This window comes from Rhyacophila brunnea, unplaced genomic scaffold (genome assembly GCF_057557595.1).
Source record: "Rhyacophila brunnea isolate RB1 unplaced genomic scaffold, BYU_Rbru_1.0 scaffold_14, whole genome shotgun sequence".
NCBI lineage: Eukaryota > Metazoa > Arthropoda > Insecta > Trichoptera > Rhyacophilidae > Rhyacophila > Rhyacophila brunnea.
The window spans coordinates 41571040-41590541 of NW_028232796.1; the positions used below are offsets into that span (position 1 = coordinate 41571040).

The following is a 19502-nucleotide window of genomic DNA, read 5'->3' on the forward strand; positions in this document are numbered from 1 at the left end:
ACTTTTTCATTATTATCGGCAAAAATAACAATATCGTAGATACTTAGACACTTAACTAGTGTCATAAACGTAATCCGTCCCCGGCGGTATTCTGTCCGATCGGATTTTTAAACGATCGACATATTAACAGTATTTTAGTTCAATATACCCGATAAGTTGCTCGTTATAACAGTGAATAAATGTATTGAGAAAATCATAAACCAAAATGTCAACGAATGTTTCCACATTGCAGCCGAGATCTCGCTATGTCCGAGATCGTAATAACTGAGTTCGACTAATGGATTTAAGTTTTGTATTATTCCATTTGATTAATGGTACAAAACTTAGATAGATTATAATTTAAATTCAAATTCCGTCAAGTACCTACCCTCGGTCGATAGTATTAATAATATATTTTTTTAGTAAGTACCTACTGTACACATTTTGTATAACCGTATTTGCCTACCACCTGATTTACCCTGTTAGTTGGCCTAAATAAAATAATAAATATATTTTTTTGAATATACGCGTAGAAATGGTGATTTATCTAAACGTTTTATTTAGTAGAACTATCGGCAATAAAAATAATAGCTATCATTCTTATCAATTATGCCCACCTGAAAATGACTAACAGCAGGCTAATGCGACAAGACGACTATGCTGACAGGTTAAGGAGGATCCGTCACGAAATGATATGTTATTAAAATTATCGCTGAGGTATTTGTTTATCTCTCGCTCGAAGAAAAAATAATATTGGCTAAGAAGTAATGTGTGGCGAGAGAGAGCGCAATCGCATCGCTTCTCTGCAGAACCTGTGCACTGGTCATCGTCAGTGGTCTACAAACAGTTCGTAACAAAAGTGAAATGAGGAAAAATCCGCTCTCACTTTCGGTGGTTTTATTTGTTTGCTTGAGTTTGAGTTTGCCGAGCGATGGTGACGCCACTGCCATTTCACCACGTCAGAGTAAGTCACATAATAAGCTGATTCAATACGTGCCTACCGTCATATTATTATGAAATCAATGTAACACAATATGACAGACAGGTAGATAGACACAATGTTTTAATTAAAATCTCACAGTTAACGAATACCTACCTAATTGAGTAGGTATATTGTTATTAGATTATTATATACTTACCTAGGTATACAGGTAAATCACAATATTTCCGTTCCAAGACAAAGAATACAAATAATATTAGCTGATTCTTGTTCTTCTTAATGTTCTTTCTTTCCTCAAAGAAGGTTTGAGATCACCGTGAACTCTTGAAACGACTGCTCTGTTTTTATTCAGAGTTATTTCTGTAACTGTAGCGGTAAGGGCTGAATAAAATTATTGCGAGTCAGATTAAATGATTAAATACTACTGAATCGTTTAAAGAAATTCCACATTTTCAACACGTACATTCAATTCGTAATGAATCGGTGAAAGTGGCAAAGAGCGAGAAAAGATACTTTGTGTACAGAACTATGTCAAGTCTAGTAAGAAAATCTATAATGTGTTTACATTTTGAGAACCACAACCGGGTATTACACGAATGAATTGTCTCCATGCCCTTGCTAGGTCCAAGCAGGCAACGTCACAGTACACAGAATTCAACGCGCGAAATTAACTTAGCCTCTGGAAAGTGGAAAGCTTTTATTGTCTAGCCCTAGCCAGTCAAATATTATGGTGAATAATTTTTCCAATAAGTAATGTGTTTTTCGAGTGTTCGGCCATGGAAACCAATTATTAATAACCGATTGTCGCACACATGGAAAAATTCACTATTTAGATTCTTGTCAAGCGACGGCTCGGTTAATTTGATTAAAAATAGATGATAGATGGAATAATATACACGACACCAAAATATAAAACGGTGGACCTGTAGCTACATACTCCATGTCATGGTGTTCCTAACTAGGTACTACCTACCCATTCCACGGAGTTTACCACTTTCAAAGCCACTGAAACTTTTTTATTGCCAATAAAAATATTTACGGCGGTATTCGGGTTATTATTGAATGTTTTTTATTTTTTTATATAAGAAGTTAGATTTTTATTTTTATGCATGTACCTAGCCTAGAACAAACTGCTGTGTAGGGACCTACCATGTCCAACATGCATTTAGTGGAACCACAATTAATATAATTACTTAAAATATTTAACGACAATTTGGCACTAAATTTGCTTTAATAAATATTTTTTGTACGATTATAAATATATTTTATTTATGTAGGTACCTACTTAATTCTAAAAATCATGATTTATGCTAAATTTGATTCCAGAAAAGGGTATTTTGTACGATGCTAAATGGGAAAAATTGGTACCGTACCGAAAAAATAATAAAAAACCACTTTTATGCTTTTTTCTAAATTTAGAGGCTATATTTTTATAAACCTGTTGGTTTTTACGCGGTGAAGTGAATTGGTTTTGAAATAATAAGGGGTGGACCCATGGCCCTCACAAGGGGGGGGGGGGCTGACAGGGCCCTAGCCTGGGGGCCCGGGCTCAGGAAGGGCACGGCGAGGCGAGTCGACCAGATAAGTTAGCTAAACACACATCACAACTTTGCGTCACAATTAACGATAAATATAACAATATACAATATAATATACAATAACAATAAACGATGCAATTTTCAATTGTGTGTCCAATACTCGACAACTACATAATTCAAATGGATGTATTAAACTATACAAAAAACACTAAATATACACATTAATTTTACCGCGTACACCGTTTGGAAAACGCTACCGTAGAGCATCACAATCCCTTTATCCTTAGCGATAGGTAGGGGGCCGTCAAAGATTCTAGCCTGGGGGCCCGCTTCAGCATGTGGGGGCCATGGGTGGACCACTTCACCACAAAATGCGGGTGAAGTGGGACAGTTTTTAATCAACCATAACTTTTCCCAATATTGTTATTACTTATGTATTTATTTTACAATATAATGAGCTCGAAGACGCATTAATTTATATATTTAGAATTATAATCCAGCTCTAGAATAAAAGGCAGAGTTATTTGAAAAAAACATCAAAAGTTGGCACCATCCCGTTTTTCGGTATGTCGTAATAAAGCTGTAGGTAGCAATTTTTTAAAGTCTGAGGTAAACTCGTTCAACTTCTTTGGGTAAACTTTATTTGAACAATCGGGTAATGCGAGGAAGTATGAAAGCGAAATGAAGGATTTTGCCAAAGAACTGGAGCCACTGATCTCGCTTGCACAACTCGATGTTTTGATTCACAATACCAACGTCAATTTACATCCCTTCCTATTTTACGTAGGGTAGGCATCTACATATTGATTAGATATTATGAACATTATAATATTATTATTTTAGTGGGCTCGCCATATGAGTGTGGAAGCGTTTTTTTAACCGTATCCTCCCTCGCGAAAACCGATGTGGGGAATCCTGCGGTAGACGACAAACTCGAACTCAATTGGGACGTGGCGAAGTGCGCGAAACAGTCGGATGCACCCGATACAGTGAGTAATTAATTCATTATCGCGGCAAAGAAAGTATTTCAATAAAGAGATTGATAATTAATTTTATTATTCTTTCCATTGGCTATAAGATGTCACTCTGGAAGTTAGCAAAGGCAACACCGTTTTCCTCAGCTTGTAGGATTTGAGTACCTACCTAGGAAGGGTGCCTATTATGAGATATGTGCCTAATATGAGATACCTATAACAATAACTTAGCAACCGCACGATAATAAAATATGATGCTGGTGTCACGCGGTAGCGAGGAGTAATAGCTCCAGACGACTGTCAGTGCGCAGCGTGCAGCGCCTGTCTTTGGTAGTGTATGTGTGTTTTCGTCGATCACTCATCCAAGAAATTTTGCCACATGCTACTTTTGATGATCGTAGAAAATGAAAAAAAGAAAGGTATCGTACAATGTTTATTTCTTAATTAAGCACGTAGTTTGATAGTTTACTTTATATTTAAGTATCTTCTGTATCATTATCGAAGAATAGTTAATTTTATTATGCCAAATTTTGAATGAGCCTAAAATGAGATACTTGGGTGTGCCCAATATGAGATATCTCATATTAGGTACACATTTTACTTTGAAAATCAACGTTTATAATATGTGTGTATGTTTTATATTTTTTTTTTTATTTTTTTTTTTTTTTTTTATTTTTTTTATTTAGGAAAACAAACAGTTACATATTGATTACAGAAATTTACAATATAATAATAAAAAGTTAATGCAACCAGCAAAGTTTCCATATATACATTATAATATAGTTAAGCCTAACAAGATAGAGAGTAAAATAACATAAATATAAAGAAATTACATAAGAAGATTACATGAGAAAAATGAGAAAAAATGAGAAAAATGAGGAAGAATAATGAATAATTAAATAATATATGTACAAAAGATAAAAAAGAAAAATAAAAAAGTAACATAAAAAATAAAAGAATTAATATATATGTATAAGCAGGGCTTTTTTTTCCATTTAACGCGGTGGAACGGCGTTCCGGCACCTTTTTTCACGGTTTTATTTCAAAATCAATTAAACGAAAAAATATTTGCGCTTAAGTAATTACAATAATATTTCGTTAAAATGATAAAATAAGGTACAGGTGGAAGCCATTTTGAATGTTGGCGTGTTAGTGTTAGTGAAGTAACCGTATAGTTTAAATAGCAAACATGCGTATGTAACTAGCTTCATACGTATGCTGCGTATTATGATTTTGACAGTTTGACGTTTATCGCATGGCAGCATCTGCGTATATTGTTATTTACGTTTGTTTAGTCAGTTTGTGTTACGATTACGTGTTGTGCAACTATTTTATATATTATTTAGTGCAACCCCAAGTTTAAATATAGCTAATAAAGTAGCTAAGGAAAATCAATCATTCAATATGTTTGAAAGTGAAATTAATCTCCAAGAACTAAATGGGATCGAAATGGGTCATATTCTCCTTTCCACTAACGCATGTGTTAACATTGTAAATCATATATGTGATGAAATGAGAAAAAATGTTTTCAAAGAAATTGTTCAATCGAAAAATATAATTTCTTTGATAATTGATGAGTCTACCACCATAAGCCAAAAAACCACCCTCATTGTGTATGTTCGATGCTGTGTCGAAAGTGTTGGAATGAATTCACCAATTAATTTGTTTTTGGATTTGATTGAACTTAAAGACGTAACGGCAAAAGGAATATTTGAATCATTACTCCAATCTCTTGATTTATATGGGATGACAGAAGAATATTTAAAAAAATATTTAGTTTCGGTTGCATGCGACGGCGCTGCTGTGATGTTAGGTTCTAAAAATGGAGTGAAAAAATTGCTGACAGAAAAATTTCCTTCAATTATAGTTTGGCATTGTACTAATCACAGATTAGAATTATCAGTAAGTGATGTTGTAAAAAAATTTTCAGGGATCAATAGATTCAAATTATTTATTGATAAACTTTATGTTTTATACCACGCGTCGCCGAAAAATAATAGAGAGTTGCATTTATGTGCAGAATCACTAGGCGTTGAGGTACTGAAAATCGGAAGAGTTTTAAGTACCCGATGGGTGGCATCTAGTTTTCGTTCAGTTTCGGCTGTGTGGAATAATTATGAATCCCTTGTGCGTCATTTTGAAGAAGCGATGAATGACCCTACAAGAGATAAAAATGACAAGTGTACTTACAGTGGCTTAAAGAACAAAATAACATCAACAGCATTTTTATTGGATCTAGCATTGATGTGCGACGCTCTCCAAGAATTGTCGGAACTTAGTTTGGACCTACAAAATCGCAATGTGAACCTTTACATTGCAAATCGAAAAATAAATGAACTCGTTCAAGTTTTTGAAGAAAGAAAACAGAATTTTGGACCCTATTATAAATGTGCTGCAGCTGCTATAAGCAATCTGCATTTTCGTGGAGTTTTACTTCACGAAAAAGTTTCTAAAAATGATCCTCCTATTGATCCGAAAATATTTTATTCCACATTGAAAACGTCAATTGAAAAAAGGCTGCTAGATAATAAAGATGTTGAGTTTGCACTTTGGGCTCGCGTACTTGACCAAAAATATTGGCCTGAAGACATTGATAATCGGTTGACATTTGGAGAGATGGAAATTAGAAACATTTCGATCAGGCTACAACTAGATGAACGAGAAATGATTCGTGGATTTCGCGAATACATTCTCGAAAAGACATATTCTGAAAAACTCTTGCGTTTGGTATATGCTCTGAATTCTATTCCCATTTCTTCAAGTGAATGTGAACGGGGGTTTTCGCAAATGAATCTTATTATTACCCCAACAAGAGCTTCGTTAAACACTAAAACAGTTTCGGCACTCTTGTTCATCAAACTCGTGGGACCACCCTTGACACTTTTCGATCCTTCAAAATATGTAGATAGGTGGTTACTTAAAGGAAGACATTCGGCCTTAGACTCTAACACTAAGAAAAGGAATCGAGATGATGTATCAGACGAGAATTGGAAAAAACTTTGGAAATCACTCTAAACTTTTATTCAAGTTCATAAATAAATACATTACATATGTATTTACAATTATATTTTAAAGTTAGGCTTATTTAGTCTTATTTGTACAATATATTTCAAATATAATGTACTTATGTATTTTATTGTTTCTGTAGCTTTGTTTTGACTAAAATAAAAAATTATCGTAAAAATCAACCTTTTTTTGTTCGCTTCGTGGCATAGCTCCTTTAAATTTCATTTAAGTGACATTTGAATATAATTTTATTTAGTAAAAAGCTTGACATGAAGTGAGTTCCGGCACCTTTTTTTTTTTTAAAAAAAAGCCCTGTGTATAAGTAAATACATTATATATCTATTTATACAAAATTTTTGAGATAGCATGTTTAAATGAAACAGGTGAATTATTAAAAGGGTCAACGGTGGAGAAATACATATTATTATAATTTAAACAAGAGCGCCGAATAAAGGAGTTTTGTGCATAATTAGAACCGCTACGACTGATATGGTACAAAGCTTGGTTTCGTGTAAATCTTGATGGACAATGGAAACCCACCCTTTCGAGTAGGTTTGGCGAGTCAACAAAACCATTGATAATTTTAAAAAGAAAATATTGATCAGATATAGAACGTCGACTTTCCAAAGATGGTACCATAAAAGTTGCAGCGGTTGAAGTAGAATTAGATAAATCATAACAGTAGGCTTTAAAATTAACGTGCTTGCGAAATCGCTTTTGCACCGCTTCGAGTCGATTTATATAAGTAACGTACTGTGGATTCCACACGACAGAGGCATACTCAACTAAGGATCTAACATAAGAGAAGTAAAGAACCTTCAGAACATCAGGTGATCTGAATGGTTTAGAGATCCGAAGGATAAAACCTAGTAATTTTAATGCTTTATTGATGGTTTCATTGATATGAGCGTTAAAATTCATTGTATTATCCATTATAACACCCAGGTCACGTATTTTTGAGCTGCGTTTCAAGGGTTCGACTCCTAGTTTGTATGATGTGATGACGGGGTTCATACTTCTGGAGAATGTTATTGACGAGCATTTGTTGACGTTTAGATAAAGGTGATTCAGTTGACAGTATCTATACAGTCTATCTAAGTCAGATTGTAACTCAATACAATCATCGACTGAAGAGATATGTTTATATATTTTTGTGTCATCTGCATAGATGGAAAATTGTGAGTTAAGAAAACAGGTGCTCATATCATTAATATATAAGATGAATAATAAGGGACCAAGGTGGGACCCCTGCGGTACTCCAGATGGAATGTGTATAAAACTGGAGACGAATCCTTTAATTGCAACAGCTTGCGACCGATTTGAGATGTATGAAGAAATCCAACGGAATAAATCCCCGTGAATCCCCAGGGCCCAGAGTTTTTTTAAGCAAGATGCAGTGATTGATTTTGTCGAAAGCTTTAGAAAAGTCCGTATATATAGCGTCCACTTGTGTTTTACTGCCCATTGAATTAAGTATGAAATCAGTGAATTCGAGTAGGTTAGTTTCTACGGAGCGTCTCCTAAAAAAACCATGTTGATTTGGTGTGATGAAGTTACGTAGAGCTGCAAAAATATGGTCGGAAATGATCTTTTCTAACAATTTTCCGAAAATAGGAAGTTTGGATATCGGCCTGTAATTAGTAATGACGCTTTTGTCCCCACTTTTAAATATTGGAATAATTAATGCTTTCTTCCATACATCAGTAAAACATCCGCTTTTAACAGAAAAGTTAAATAAAATTGATAATGGGGAGGCCAATTCTTTTCCACAAGAAGCAATCAAAATGGGAGGAATACGTTCAGAACCGGCGCCTTTATTTATGTCTATATTTTTTATGTATGAAAGAACTGATGACGGAGTGAATATTATTGAATTAATTATCATAGTGCTAACATCTATTATATATAATATGCCTACGTCAAAAAGGAAATGCCCCGAGTCTATGGACCCCGAGTCTATGGTTCAAGCTATGAACGCTGTTTGCAGGAAAGAAATGGGATATCTGAAAGCTGCCAAACAGTTCGGAGTACCAAAAGGCATACTGGAGCGTTGTTATGTCAAAGATGATCGAGACCCAGTAAGCGAACGAAAAGAAAATACAAAAAGAAAAGACGGCTGAGGAAAAAAAGAAAACTAGAATGGAAAAAGCGATGGGAAAGAAATTAAAAGGAAGAAGAAGGAGGAATCTGAGTCGTCGTCAAGCGAGATGATATTTAACTATTATAGTGCTGATGACGACGATGAAGAAAATGATGCCATGTGTATGTATTTACTGTAGTTGGAATTTTACGGAAGATACAAGAGTAGAAAAATGGGCGCAAGTGTTTCAAATGGAGTCATGAAGATTGTGGTAATTTAACAGCAGGAGATGTTTTTATTTGTGTTTTTTGTTATGATAATATTTGAATAAAAAGTGGATTTGGATTAAATGAGACCACGTGAAATGTAAACAAATATATAATTATTCATATCAATTACAGCTGTTGTTTTTTTCATAATGTTCCCAATATGGGATAGTCTCATATTAGGAACAGCGGCTATCTCAAATTAGGAACACTTTTTGGAGAACAGCTTATTTGACATTTTTCACTAAAATGCGAATCTAAAATAAACTGGTTGAAAGAAAAATCTCATAACTACAAATTTATTAGTAAACAGTATGTTTGATGTATTTATAATAATATACCCTGCAATGAGTTTATTTTCGATTTGAGAATGTCACAAAAAAAGTATCTCATAATAGGCACCCTTCCTCTACTTATGTGAAAATATAAATGTCACTGCTCTCAGTCTATTGAGGGAACTTTCCACGTTCAGTACTCGAGACTCGAGAAATGTTCTGCTAGTTTTACTCATTTAGAGGCTACGCATGCAGACAGTCCATCCAACTATTTGAAGGAGTTTTCCCTGTCGAAGGTCGGCTGCTGCCAGGAAAATACTTGCCTTATCCTCTGCTACTCTGACTGCATTATTAACATTGTGACGCCTACCCTTGCCCTTGCCTCATAATTAGATTGTTATCAAAAATAAGATATGTAGCATTAAAATAATAATAATAATAATAATAATATGTATGTGCATTCATGGTATGTTATAAGGTATCGCTATTTGATGAGGATCCAACGTCTTCCAAGCCGACCCCGTTACAGAGTGTCCTGGTCGCAGACCACAAGTGGAATTACTACGTCACAAATATTTCTCTCGCTGCTGTTGAACTCCCTGGAGGCTGGAAGAAACAGGTGTAAATGTTTATACGAGTATCATTTAGTTGATGCAGAATTGAAGAAGTAACCAGGTACTTGCCGTTAGCAATGTTTCCTCGATTTTTTGATTTGTTGCGCATCATAATTATTAGTTTTCCCCCTATTTTTACGTCCAACTGAAATTCAATTTCTAGTGTTGGGATTTGGAAGTACATTATCGGTAACTATATAAATAATAATACCTACAATGCATTTCCACGATAAATTGACAGGAAAATATAATACTATAAAAGAAAATATATATAAATGCAGCTCAAAGATTACGGCTGCACCGAATTCTCCGCAGACCATTCTCCCTAACCAATTACTCTGTATTTTTTGACCATGTCCGATCCTAATAGGATCATAATAATTATGGGTCTCCGCATGGTGGAGGTTTGTATTAACAGATTTTTTACGACTGCAAACACAAATTGAAAATCAATAAGTAGTGTATTTGCCAGACTCAGGATTCGAACCTGGGACCCGCGACATTATAAGCTGATGCGTAAGCCGCTCGCCCATTGCGGGCGTTAATTTGTATGACTCCTAAAATAGCACGTTTGCTCCTAAGCGCAGCAGATGGACCTCCCCGTAGTGCCATATGTAGTGCAGGTATTAATATTAATTTAAGGGCTATGTGAGTCATGCAGAGTGTCGTCCCGTGGGGGTAGGCAGATTGAGCGTCGCTTGGGGGCAGCAGTTACTCGAAGGGCGGCAAATCGAGGACAATCATTTGGAATATATAGAATTAACTACCTAAACTTAGTAATAACGAAAATATATTTCGATTAAAAAATTGAACTCACTGGTTTTGTCGGGTTCGCGATATCTAGTTTACTTCCGTTGCCTTTCGACGTCCTTGGTGACCAGAAACGACACATGCAGATTTGCGAATAATTAGTATGATATTTTGTTAGTAATGTATCAATACAACACATTTATTAGATATTGGACTCATGAAAGGATGATAAAAATAATGTAGGTATATAAAAATGAGGCGGCATTTTATCTGGGGACGTCACTGCATGCATAAAACTACCCTCAAAACATTCAGTTCATTTTAAACGAATTACAAGCAAACAATAATTTGTCTAGCTACATTTTTACACTTTTTACTAGCGAGTCATTTCACTGACTGCGTTTTCAGAGATTAATTAAATTGCGTTATGTTAGTAGACGTTTCATGTACATCATAATATTTTGAGTAATTAGGTAGGTATAGTGTGTGGATAGTAGACACTAACAGTGGCGCACCCAGGATTTAATATTGGGGGGGGGGGCAAGGAGGAGAATGTAAATTAGTCCCATAGACTCTTTTTCTTCTTCACAGCATAATTTCTCGTTTATCGGTCTTTTGTCTATTGCACTCGGTGTACCTATACCATGGTCCCCACATCCTGAAACGGGCCCTCAGGCTAGGATATTTGGCGGGCCTCCTACCTACCGCTAAGATTAAATGCAGTGTGAAACACTAGATTAACGTTTTTCAAATTGTGTTTTAGTTCAAATTAAGGGTACTTATACAGTGAATAATTGGCGATTTTTAATACATACTACTTTAATAATGGAGCTGTCGAGTATCGACACATAATAATCAAAAAATATATTGCACAATTATCTAAGTAATTGAAAATATTCATGGCCATGAAGTGTATTAGTGCCGCAGGCGACTTTTTTACTATTAAAGCTAATTTATTATGTGTGTTTATCACACTTATCTGGTCAACCCGACACGCCGGGCCCCCCACAGCCCGGGCCCCCTGGCTAGAGCCCTGTCAGCCCTCCCCAGCCATGACCTACACCACTCCGGAATTCGGGTGGACACCGAGAATTTTTTGACAGTTCCCTTAGGTATTGGGTTTCTAAAAAAACCTGACATTAGTGTTTCGAAATTTTTGTGCTAGAAATTAAAATCTAAGAAATTTTTCTAAAAAGGGTGCTGGAGAATTATTACAAATCATTTTTTTGGCCGTGTTTTATTGGCTTTCGGTGTCAATGTTTAAAATCATTCTGATAATTTTCATGTTTGGGGGGTGCCAGGGCCCCTTGCCCCCACTTGCGCCACTGGTGTAAACCACTCCGGAATTCGGGTGGACACCGAGAATTTTTTGACATTTCCATTAGAGATTGAGTTTCTAAAAAAACCCGACATTAGTGTTTCGAAATTTTTGTGTTAGAAATAATTACAATCTAAGAAATTTTTCTAATGAGGTTGCTGGAGAATTTCAAATCATTTTTTGCCGTGTTTTTATTTGTCTAATCTATTGGCTTTCAATTTCAATGTTTTTGGGGGGGGGCAAGGCCCCTTGCCCCCCCCCCCTGGGTGCACCACTGGACACTAACATATTATTATTATGTACACATGCCTACTAAGTATGGTATACTTTTTGCCAACTTTAAAATAATGTATGAAATTGTAAATGAAAAATCAAAGAAAACGGAAATATTTTGTTTCACGTGCTGTAATGACAAAAAGTAGAGTATATTTTTGGACCTAATTTAATCATAGGTTTTAATAAACTTTTTTCAACTTCGCTCTCATCTACATTCTAGGTTTCTCTTCAGCGTTTTCGGTGAGTGCTTCTATCGACAATACAATGCTATTAAGATCAGCTGATAATTGAGGCTATAAATAATCCAAATTATTATTTTAGATTTCCAAAAATGCAGAAAATTCTTCTTTGCCCACTGGACCTCAATGCTTTCCATTTTGGATTGCCAGTTTCAAGAATGGTGATCTTATCAAATCTAACTGCTTTAAAATTCAGCCGACTTGGATGGCCGATATAAGGTAACTGTTGAACTGTTTATACACTGAAATATTTTAAATCTTCCAACTAATTTAATACGTAGGTACTCAGTAGGTAGTTAATCTTTTTAAGAAATTCATATTTTTTTTTCTTCTTTGTCGGGACGATGTTTCTTTTCTGATTTATCTTTTAGAAATGAGATCGCACACACCCCCGTGTCTCGATTGATTTTACCGGGAGCCCACAACGCGGGTTCGTTCAGTTTCGACGACGACAGCGAGAGCAAAGGCGGCGGCGGATTCTATCGATCAGCCCTGCAACGCTACGTCCTCTGCCAGGACAGAGACATTTGGAGCCAGCTCGCTTTCGGAATCAGATATCTCGACTTCCGGATTGCGTACTACAGAGGAATCGGAGATACAGATCGAAAGTAATTTATTGAAACACACATTTTTTCATGACACAGCTATTAAGGGGGGACATGCTCGTCGAAGGTCAAAATTGAGTTTTTATTGTATTTTCAAACCATGATCCTGGACACTCCTTAAACGTTGTAGATGATCTATTTATATAATTTTGAAGCCTTATTATCCTTTATAGTTATTTTAAACATTTGATGACTGCATGAAGTATTTTTGTTACATAAAATAGTATACTTTTAAACCTCTCGCTCTAATGTTTTAGAATATAGTCATATTTCGGTACATAACTGTGCAGTGGTGTTAAGATTTTTTACATTTATTAATTTTTAAACGCATTTATAAAACCATTAGTATAATTTATTACGAGATAATTTTTGTAAAATATTCACGATAAAAAATTATTTTGATAATCTCTGTGATCCCAAATTTGACAAGAATTAGGCATTTTATTATTCAAAAAATCGGCAAGATTAACACATTTGAAGATGATTCTAAAGATACTTATTATAAGCTATGTCTTTGAACATTCAAGTGTGATAAAAATCTTATGAATAATGATTGCTTTATAATAATTATTGACCTAAGAATAAGGTAGTGTTTTTTTGAAATACGCCATTTCTTTTGTCATTCCCTAGTGGTTAAGCTACAACATACGGCCGTAGCCATAAAATGACAAATTATAATTAAAATAGGGAGTAAAATTATGTTAACGCGCGTGTTTGAACATGTACCTAACCGATTTTTTTTTAATTTTTTTTTAAACGGTACATGTTCAAACACGCGCGTCAATATCATTTTACTCCCTACTTCAATTATAGTTTGTCAATTTATGGCTACGGCCGTATGTTGTAGCTTAACCACTGGGGAATGACAAAAGAAATGGCGTATTTCAAAAAAACACTACCTTATTCTTAGGTCAATATTTATTATAAAGCAATCATTATTCATAAGATGTTTATCACACTTGAATGGTCAAAGACATAGCTTATAATAAATATCTTTAGAATCATCTTCAAATGTGTTAATCTTGCCGATTTTTTGAATAATAAAATGCCTAATTCTTGTCAAATTTGGGATCACAGAGATTATCAATATAATTTTTTATCGTGAATATTTTACAAAAATTATCTCGTAATAAATTATGCTAATGGTTTAATAAATGCGTTTAAAAATTAATAAATGTAAAAAATCTTAACACCACTGCACAGTTATGTACCGAAATATGACTATATTCTAAAACATTAGAGCGAGAGGTTTAAAAGAATACTATTTTATGTAACAAAAATACTTTATGCAGTCATCAAATGTTTAAAATAACTATAAAGGATAATAAGGCTTCAAAATTATATAAATAGATCATCTACAACGTTTAAGGAGTGTCCAGGATCATGGTTTGAAAATACAATAAAAACTCAATTTTGACCTTCGACGAGCATGTCCCCCCTTAATAATAAAATCAGGGCTTTTTTTTGTAATGTAACGCGGTGGAACGGCGTTCCAGCACCTTTTTTCATGGTATTTTTAACGTTTCAAAAGCAATTAGACGAAATAATGTTCGCACTTACATAGTACCTAGGTAGGTACAAGTTAATTTTCCTGAATCATCTCATATGAAAAGACAAAGGTATCTGAAAAACTATTGCGTTTGATATAATATACATAGAATTCTATTACCATTTCTTCAAGTGAATGTGAACTTTCGCAAATGAATCTAATTATTACCCCAATAAGAGCTTCTTTGAAAACCAAAACAGGTCCTGGACTTTTGTTCATCAAACTCGTCGGACTACCTTTGACACTTCTTGGTCCTTCAAAATACATTGATCGGTGGTTACTCAGTGGAAGACATTCATCCATAAACTCTACTAAGAAAAGCAATCATGACGATTTGCCAAACGGTAATTGGACTGAACTTTGGAAATCACTATGGACCCCACAAAGGGGGGACTGACAGGGCTCTAGCATAGGAAATTGACCAGATAAGTGAGATAAACGCACATCACAAATTTGCTGTAATCGTAAAAAAACATAACCGATTTTTTTTAAACGGTACATATTCAAACACGCGCGTTACCATGATCTTACTCTCTACTTCATTTATCGTTTGTCAATTTATGGCTACGGCCGTATGTTGTAACTTAGCCACTGGGAAATTCCAATAGAAATGGTGTATTTCAAAAAAATACTACCTTATTCTTAGGTCAATAATTATTATAAAGCAAACATTATTCGTAGAATGTTTATCACATTTGAATGGTCAAAGACATAGCTTATAATCAGTATCTTTAAAATTATCTTTAAATGTGTAAATCTTGCCCATTTTTTGAATAATAAAATGCCTAATTCTTGTCAAATTTGGGATCAGAGATTATCAATATAAATTTTTATTGTAAATATTTCACTATAATAATGTCGACATAAATTTGAATAATGGTTTTATAAATGCTTTTAAAATATAATAAATATAAAAAATATTAACACCACTTCACATGGACGTACTGAAATATGACTATATTCTAAAACATCAGAGCGACAGGTTTAAAAGAATACTATTTTATGTAATAAAAATACTTTATACAGTCATCAAATGTTTAAAATAAATATAAAGGATAATAAGGCTTCAAAATGATGTAAATATAATATTATCTACAACGTTTAAGGAATGTCCAGCATCATGCTTTGAAAATAGCATAAAAGCTCCATTTTGACGTACGCTGAGCATGTCCCCTCTTAACTTTAAATGATGTTTCAATATAATTTTCTTTAGTAGGTAAGAAGTTTGGCAAGAAGTTAGTTCCGGCTCCTTTGTTTTTTTTAAAAAAGCCCTAAAAATAGGTATTGCCGTATGCCTACTGAGGGTACCAAACTGGAAAGCGAGTGTGGGTGAAGTCACTAATAAAGGGGCACGTTGAGAAAATTACTGGAGGAAGCTTCGATTATCAGGTTCCTTATGATGATGACAGAAACATACTATTATGTGTGGCTTAAGCGCCGGTCTATAGTGTCGAGGGTCCCAGGTTCAAATCCTGGGTATGGCAAATTTTTCGTAAAAATAAAATCTTTTCATACAAACCTTCACTCTGTGGAGGCCCATATGTGGGTCTATTCTATGCTTATCGACCGCTAAAGTGATAAAGTGAAAAATATTATCAAACTTAGGGTAGGTTTGTATCAAAATATTAGCACTTATTGTAACAATTACACGAAGCCGGTTTTTATTGTTGCAATAAGTGCGATATTTTAACAGCAGCAAGATAGGTGCTGTTAAAATATAGCACTTATTGCAACAATAAAAACCGGCTTCGTGTAATTGTTACAATAAGTGCTAATATTTTGATACAAACCTACCCTAAGTTTGATAATATTTTTCACTTTATCACTTTAGCGGTCGATAAGCATAGAATAGACCCAATGATCCTATTAGGATCGGACATGGTCGAAAGAAAAGAAAATGCCACAGGTGACCGACTCATGAGTCATGACCTCGAACTTACATATCACCCAAAATTATTTATTATATCGATGTGTCGGTATACAATGGACATATTATATATTATGTATCTGCTTAAATAATCAGTTTAGGTGTTGGGCCTTCGTTTGACGTTAAATGCCTACCCACTGGCGTTAAAATGATCCACTCTTTTTTTGAATAAGGATTTTTTGGGCAATACACATAGGTACTTACCTATTAAAATCATTCATTGGCCGAACGCAGCCCGTCGGTACAACGCTAAGCGCCTGCCCTTTTTGTAAGTTTGTCTTTGGTAGGTACCTTGTAACGATGAAATTTAATTAAGGATTTTTAATTTGATCCCCCAAGGTTTTGGGTGAACCACAATTTGATACAAGTGAGGCGGCTGCTGCCTATCTTAAAAGACATTCAAAGATTTTTAGAGTCGACGACAGATGAGGTAAGTGAATTAAACGTACAGCCGATCTAAAAATAAGTTGAGCCTAACCTAACCATCATTATAATAAATGTATGTTAGTATGCAAACATGATCATCAAATCCGATTCGATTAACACAAAAACCAATATTATGGTTTAGTAAATAATCATTATATGCAGGGGCGTAGCAAGGTATTTTAGCGCCCGGAGCAGAAACAAAAAAATGCGTCCCTTACGTAATACATAACAGTTAATTATTGATGCCTTGATTTAAAACACAAAAGGCGATATCGAAAATTTTATAAGTATTTCATGTAAAAACTACTATTTAATTTCATCGTAATTAGACATGACGCCCGTAGTTTAATTGGTAAAGCACATAGGCGCGAATCCAGTGATTACAGGTTCACATCCCATCGGGCGTCGCATTTTTCAAAAAAGATTTTCTATTAGGTACCTACATATTTGAAGTGTTTTCAAATTCTCCTATATTTTTTATCGATTTCATTACTAAATATATTTTTATACTCTTCATAATTTTGTATTGTATTGTGTATTATGACACATCGGCCAATAGGTCTTATTCTAAATAAATAAATAAATATTTTAGATTGTGATATTGGACATACACCAATTGCCGGTGGGGTTTTACGAGTCGAACAACATCATTGTCCAACGACACGAAGATCTGCTCGACTTGCTGAACAGAGAATTGGGTGACCACATTTCAGACTTCCAAAGAACTATTTATGAAAGCAGAGAAATAGTCGGACCTACAGTTTCAGAAATTGTGAAGTCCGGAAGAAGATTAATCATTGGATACCCGGAAAGAACCATTACAAACGGTAGGAACAGAATAAAAAATACGCATTCCTAAAATGTCATAACCATTACATTTTTATACAAATTTTGAAAACACTAGACAAAATCTTTGATAAAAATACCGATGCCCGGCGGGACTTGAATCGCCATATCCGATTGGATTCGGGTCAATGTGCTTTACCAATTGAGACACGTGTGTCTAATCTAATTACGACGAAATTTGGTAGTATTCATACCTATCTAAAGCTTTTAACAAATTATATCAATACGACAAGATTCCTTTGATTGGTAGCCGACGTCAAAATCTTTCCAAATTTTAGTATTTACATAATTCCACAAGATTTTTCTCTAGTGGATATGGGTATGTATATCTGAGGTGTTTTCAAAATATGTATATTCAGTAAACAATGTTACATTTTGAAATCAGATGAATCGTGGGTCGATAGTTCATTACATTTTTGCTGTGGTAAACAAATTATCTAGTTGCTAGTACCCAGGGATCTTTTAATATTTTTAAGAACCGATTGTAACTAATCTATGAGCCACTTATTCGGCCAGTTACCTATTTCACACTACGAGTGCCTGGAAAGTAATAATACGAGTGAGTATATACTGACTGTTCCCCGCTAAACTCAGGTCGACTGAGTGTGGCGTATAAATTGGGAACATGAATTATATACATTGTGGGTAGGTACAAAACCGACAGCAATACGATCAGTATAATACATCTATATAGTCGATACAGTGTACATACGTGCAGTAAGTTGTTCAGTTGAACAGAATCTGGAACGGAATGACGTAGGTACTTAATCAATGCGGCGTCATTAGATTCGTCATGTACCTATACATTGTGGGTCCATCTTTGTCCAATCCACAGATAAATTTTGCGACTGCACGCACCATTTGACGACTGCGGTAGGCGGAACTTGTGCGGTGCACGGATAACAGCTAGCCGTGGAAGTAGGTATTTTGTGAGAGCAGATCGAAGAGGAGTCGTACGTTCGGCGATTCGATGAGTGTCTGGGTGGATCGTTATCCTGGATCGGCACTTGGCGGTGAAGGACAATCGAGCTCGGAACGACTACATAGCTAACCTGCCCTAGATGAAATATATTATACAATTATATAGGTATATATATATTTTAATATTTTTCAGCCAACGCATGGCTGTGGCCGAGTGTGAAGCACATGTGGGGTAACACGAACGACCCGCACCGACTCCTGGAATATCTCGACGGCGTGATGAGCTATCCCTATCGCCCCACGGTTCCCGGGAGCAACCCGCTGTGGTCGGCCATGGCGCAGACCACACCGACCACCCTCGACGTCATCCTCGGCAAGGGCAGCCTCCGCAAGAACGCCGATGCGCTCAACCGAAACCTCACCTCGTGGCTGCAGTACCGCTGGACCCACCAGGCCAACATCGTATCCTCAGATTTCTTCTTAGGCAACAATCTGATCGATCTTTCCATATATTTAAACGGGCTCAAAGGGAAAATGACACTACTCGGATTATTTTTGTTTTCAGTCTAACGTGTGATAAGTGTGTATGTAGGTATATATATCGCACCTCATTTCTGCGTACTGTCACTTATACTAATGATACTTATACATATCAATTTTATTAATCAACTTTACTATTGATGCTCAATAAAAATTTGTTGAAAATATCACACACATACTTAATGGTTTATATAATTATTAAAAATAATACTACATTTTGTTTAGACGTAATTAAGTACCTTCTTGTTATTTTGTGTGCTGGATATGTATGCTCTGAATCAAAATGTAGGTATCAGGTGAACATGCTATTCAAGGAGGTATACGATTCTGTGGCACTCTAATACATTTATTTATAATGTTCTGTATTTAAAATAATATAGGTAATTTATAGATCTCTTCCATATGTTTGTACATTTATCTCCTTGTTATTTCT

General features: G+C 35.1%; 1 protein-coding gene across 2 annotated transcripts; it reads left to right on the forward strand.

Moving 5' to 3' along the window:
* The first annotated feature begins 740 nt into the window (after positions 1-740).
* LOC147075988 (PI-PLC X domain-containing protein 3-like) lies at positions 741-19246 on the forward strand. 2 transcript variants are annotated; one of them, XM_085942330.1, is made up of 8 exons: positions 741-943; positions 3301-3446; positions 9537-9677; positions 12338-12474; positions 12627-12863; positions 16676-16766; positions 17355-17589; positions 18723-19245. In XM_085942330.1, exons 1-8 carry the CDS (start codon positions 844-846, stop codon positions 19097-19099), a joined length of 1464 nt encoding a protein of 487 aa, XP_085798456.1. In that variant the 5' UTR covers positions 741-843; the 3' UTR covers positions 19100-19245. The 2 variants fall into 2 exon arrangements, with proteins under 2 accessions (XP_085798456.1, XP_085798457.1); XM_085942331.1 differs by lacking the exons at positions 741-943; positions 3301-3446 and adding an exon at positions 3734-3850 and having other exon boundaries at positions 18723-19246.
* Positions 19247-19502: the final 256 nt, after the last annotated feature.

What these genes read in the sequence shown, in the direction of transcription:
- LOC147075988 (XM_085942330.1), top strand. Translation starts at nt 844, where the DNA reads ATGAGGAAAAATCCGCTCTCACTTTCGGTGGTTTTATTTGTTTGCTTG. An exon ending in CTGGAGGCTGGAAGAAACAG is followed by an intron (nt 9,678 to 12,337) that starts GTGTAAATGTTT and finishes TTATTATTTTAG; the next exon opens with ATTTCCAAAAATGCAGAAAA. An exon ending in TAGAGTCGACGACAGATGAG is followed by an intron (nt 16,767 to 17,354) that starts GTAAGTGAATTA and finishes TAAATATTTTAG; the next exon opens with ATTGTGATATTGGACATACA.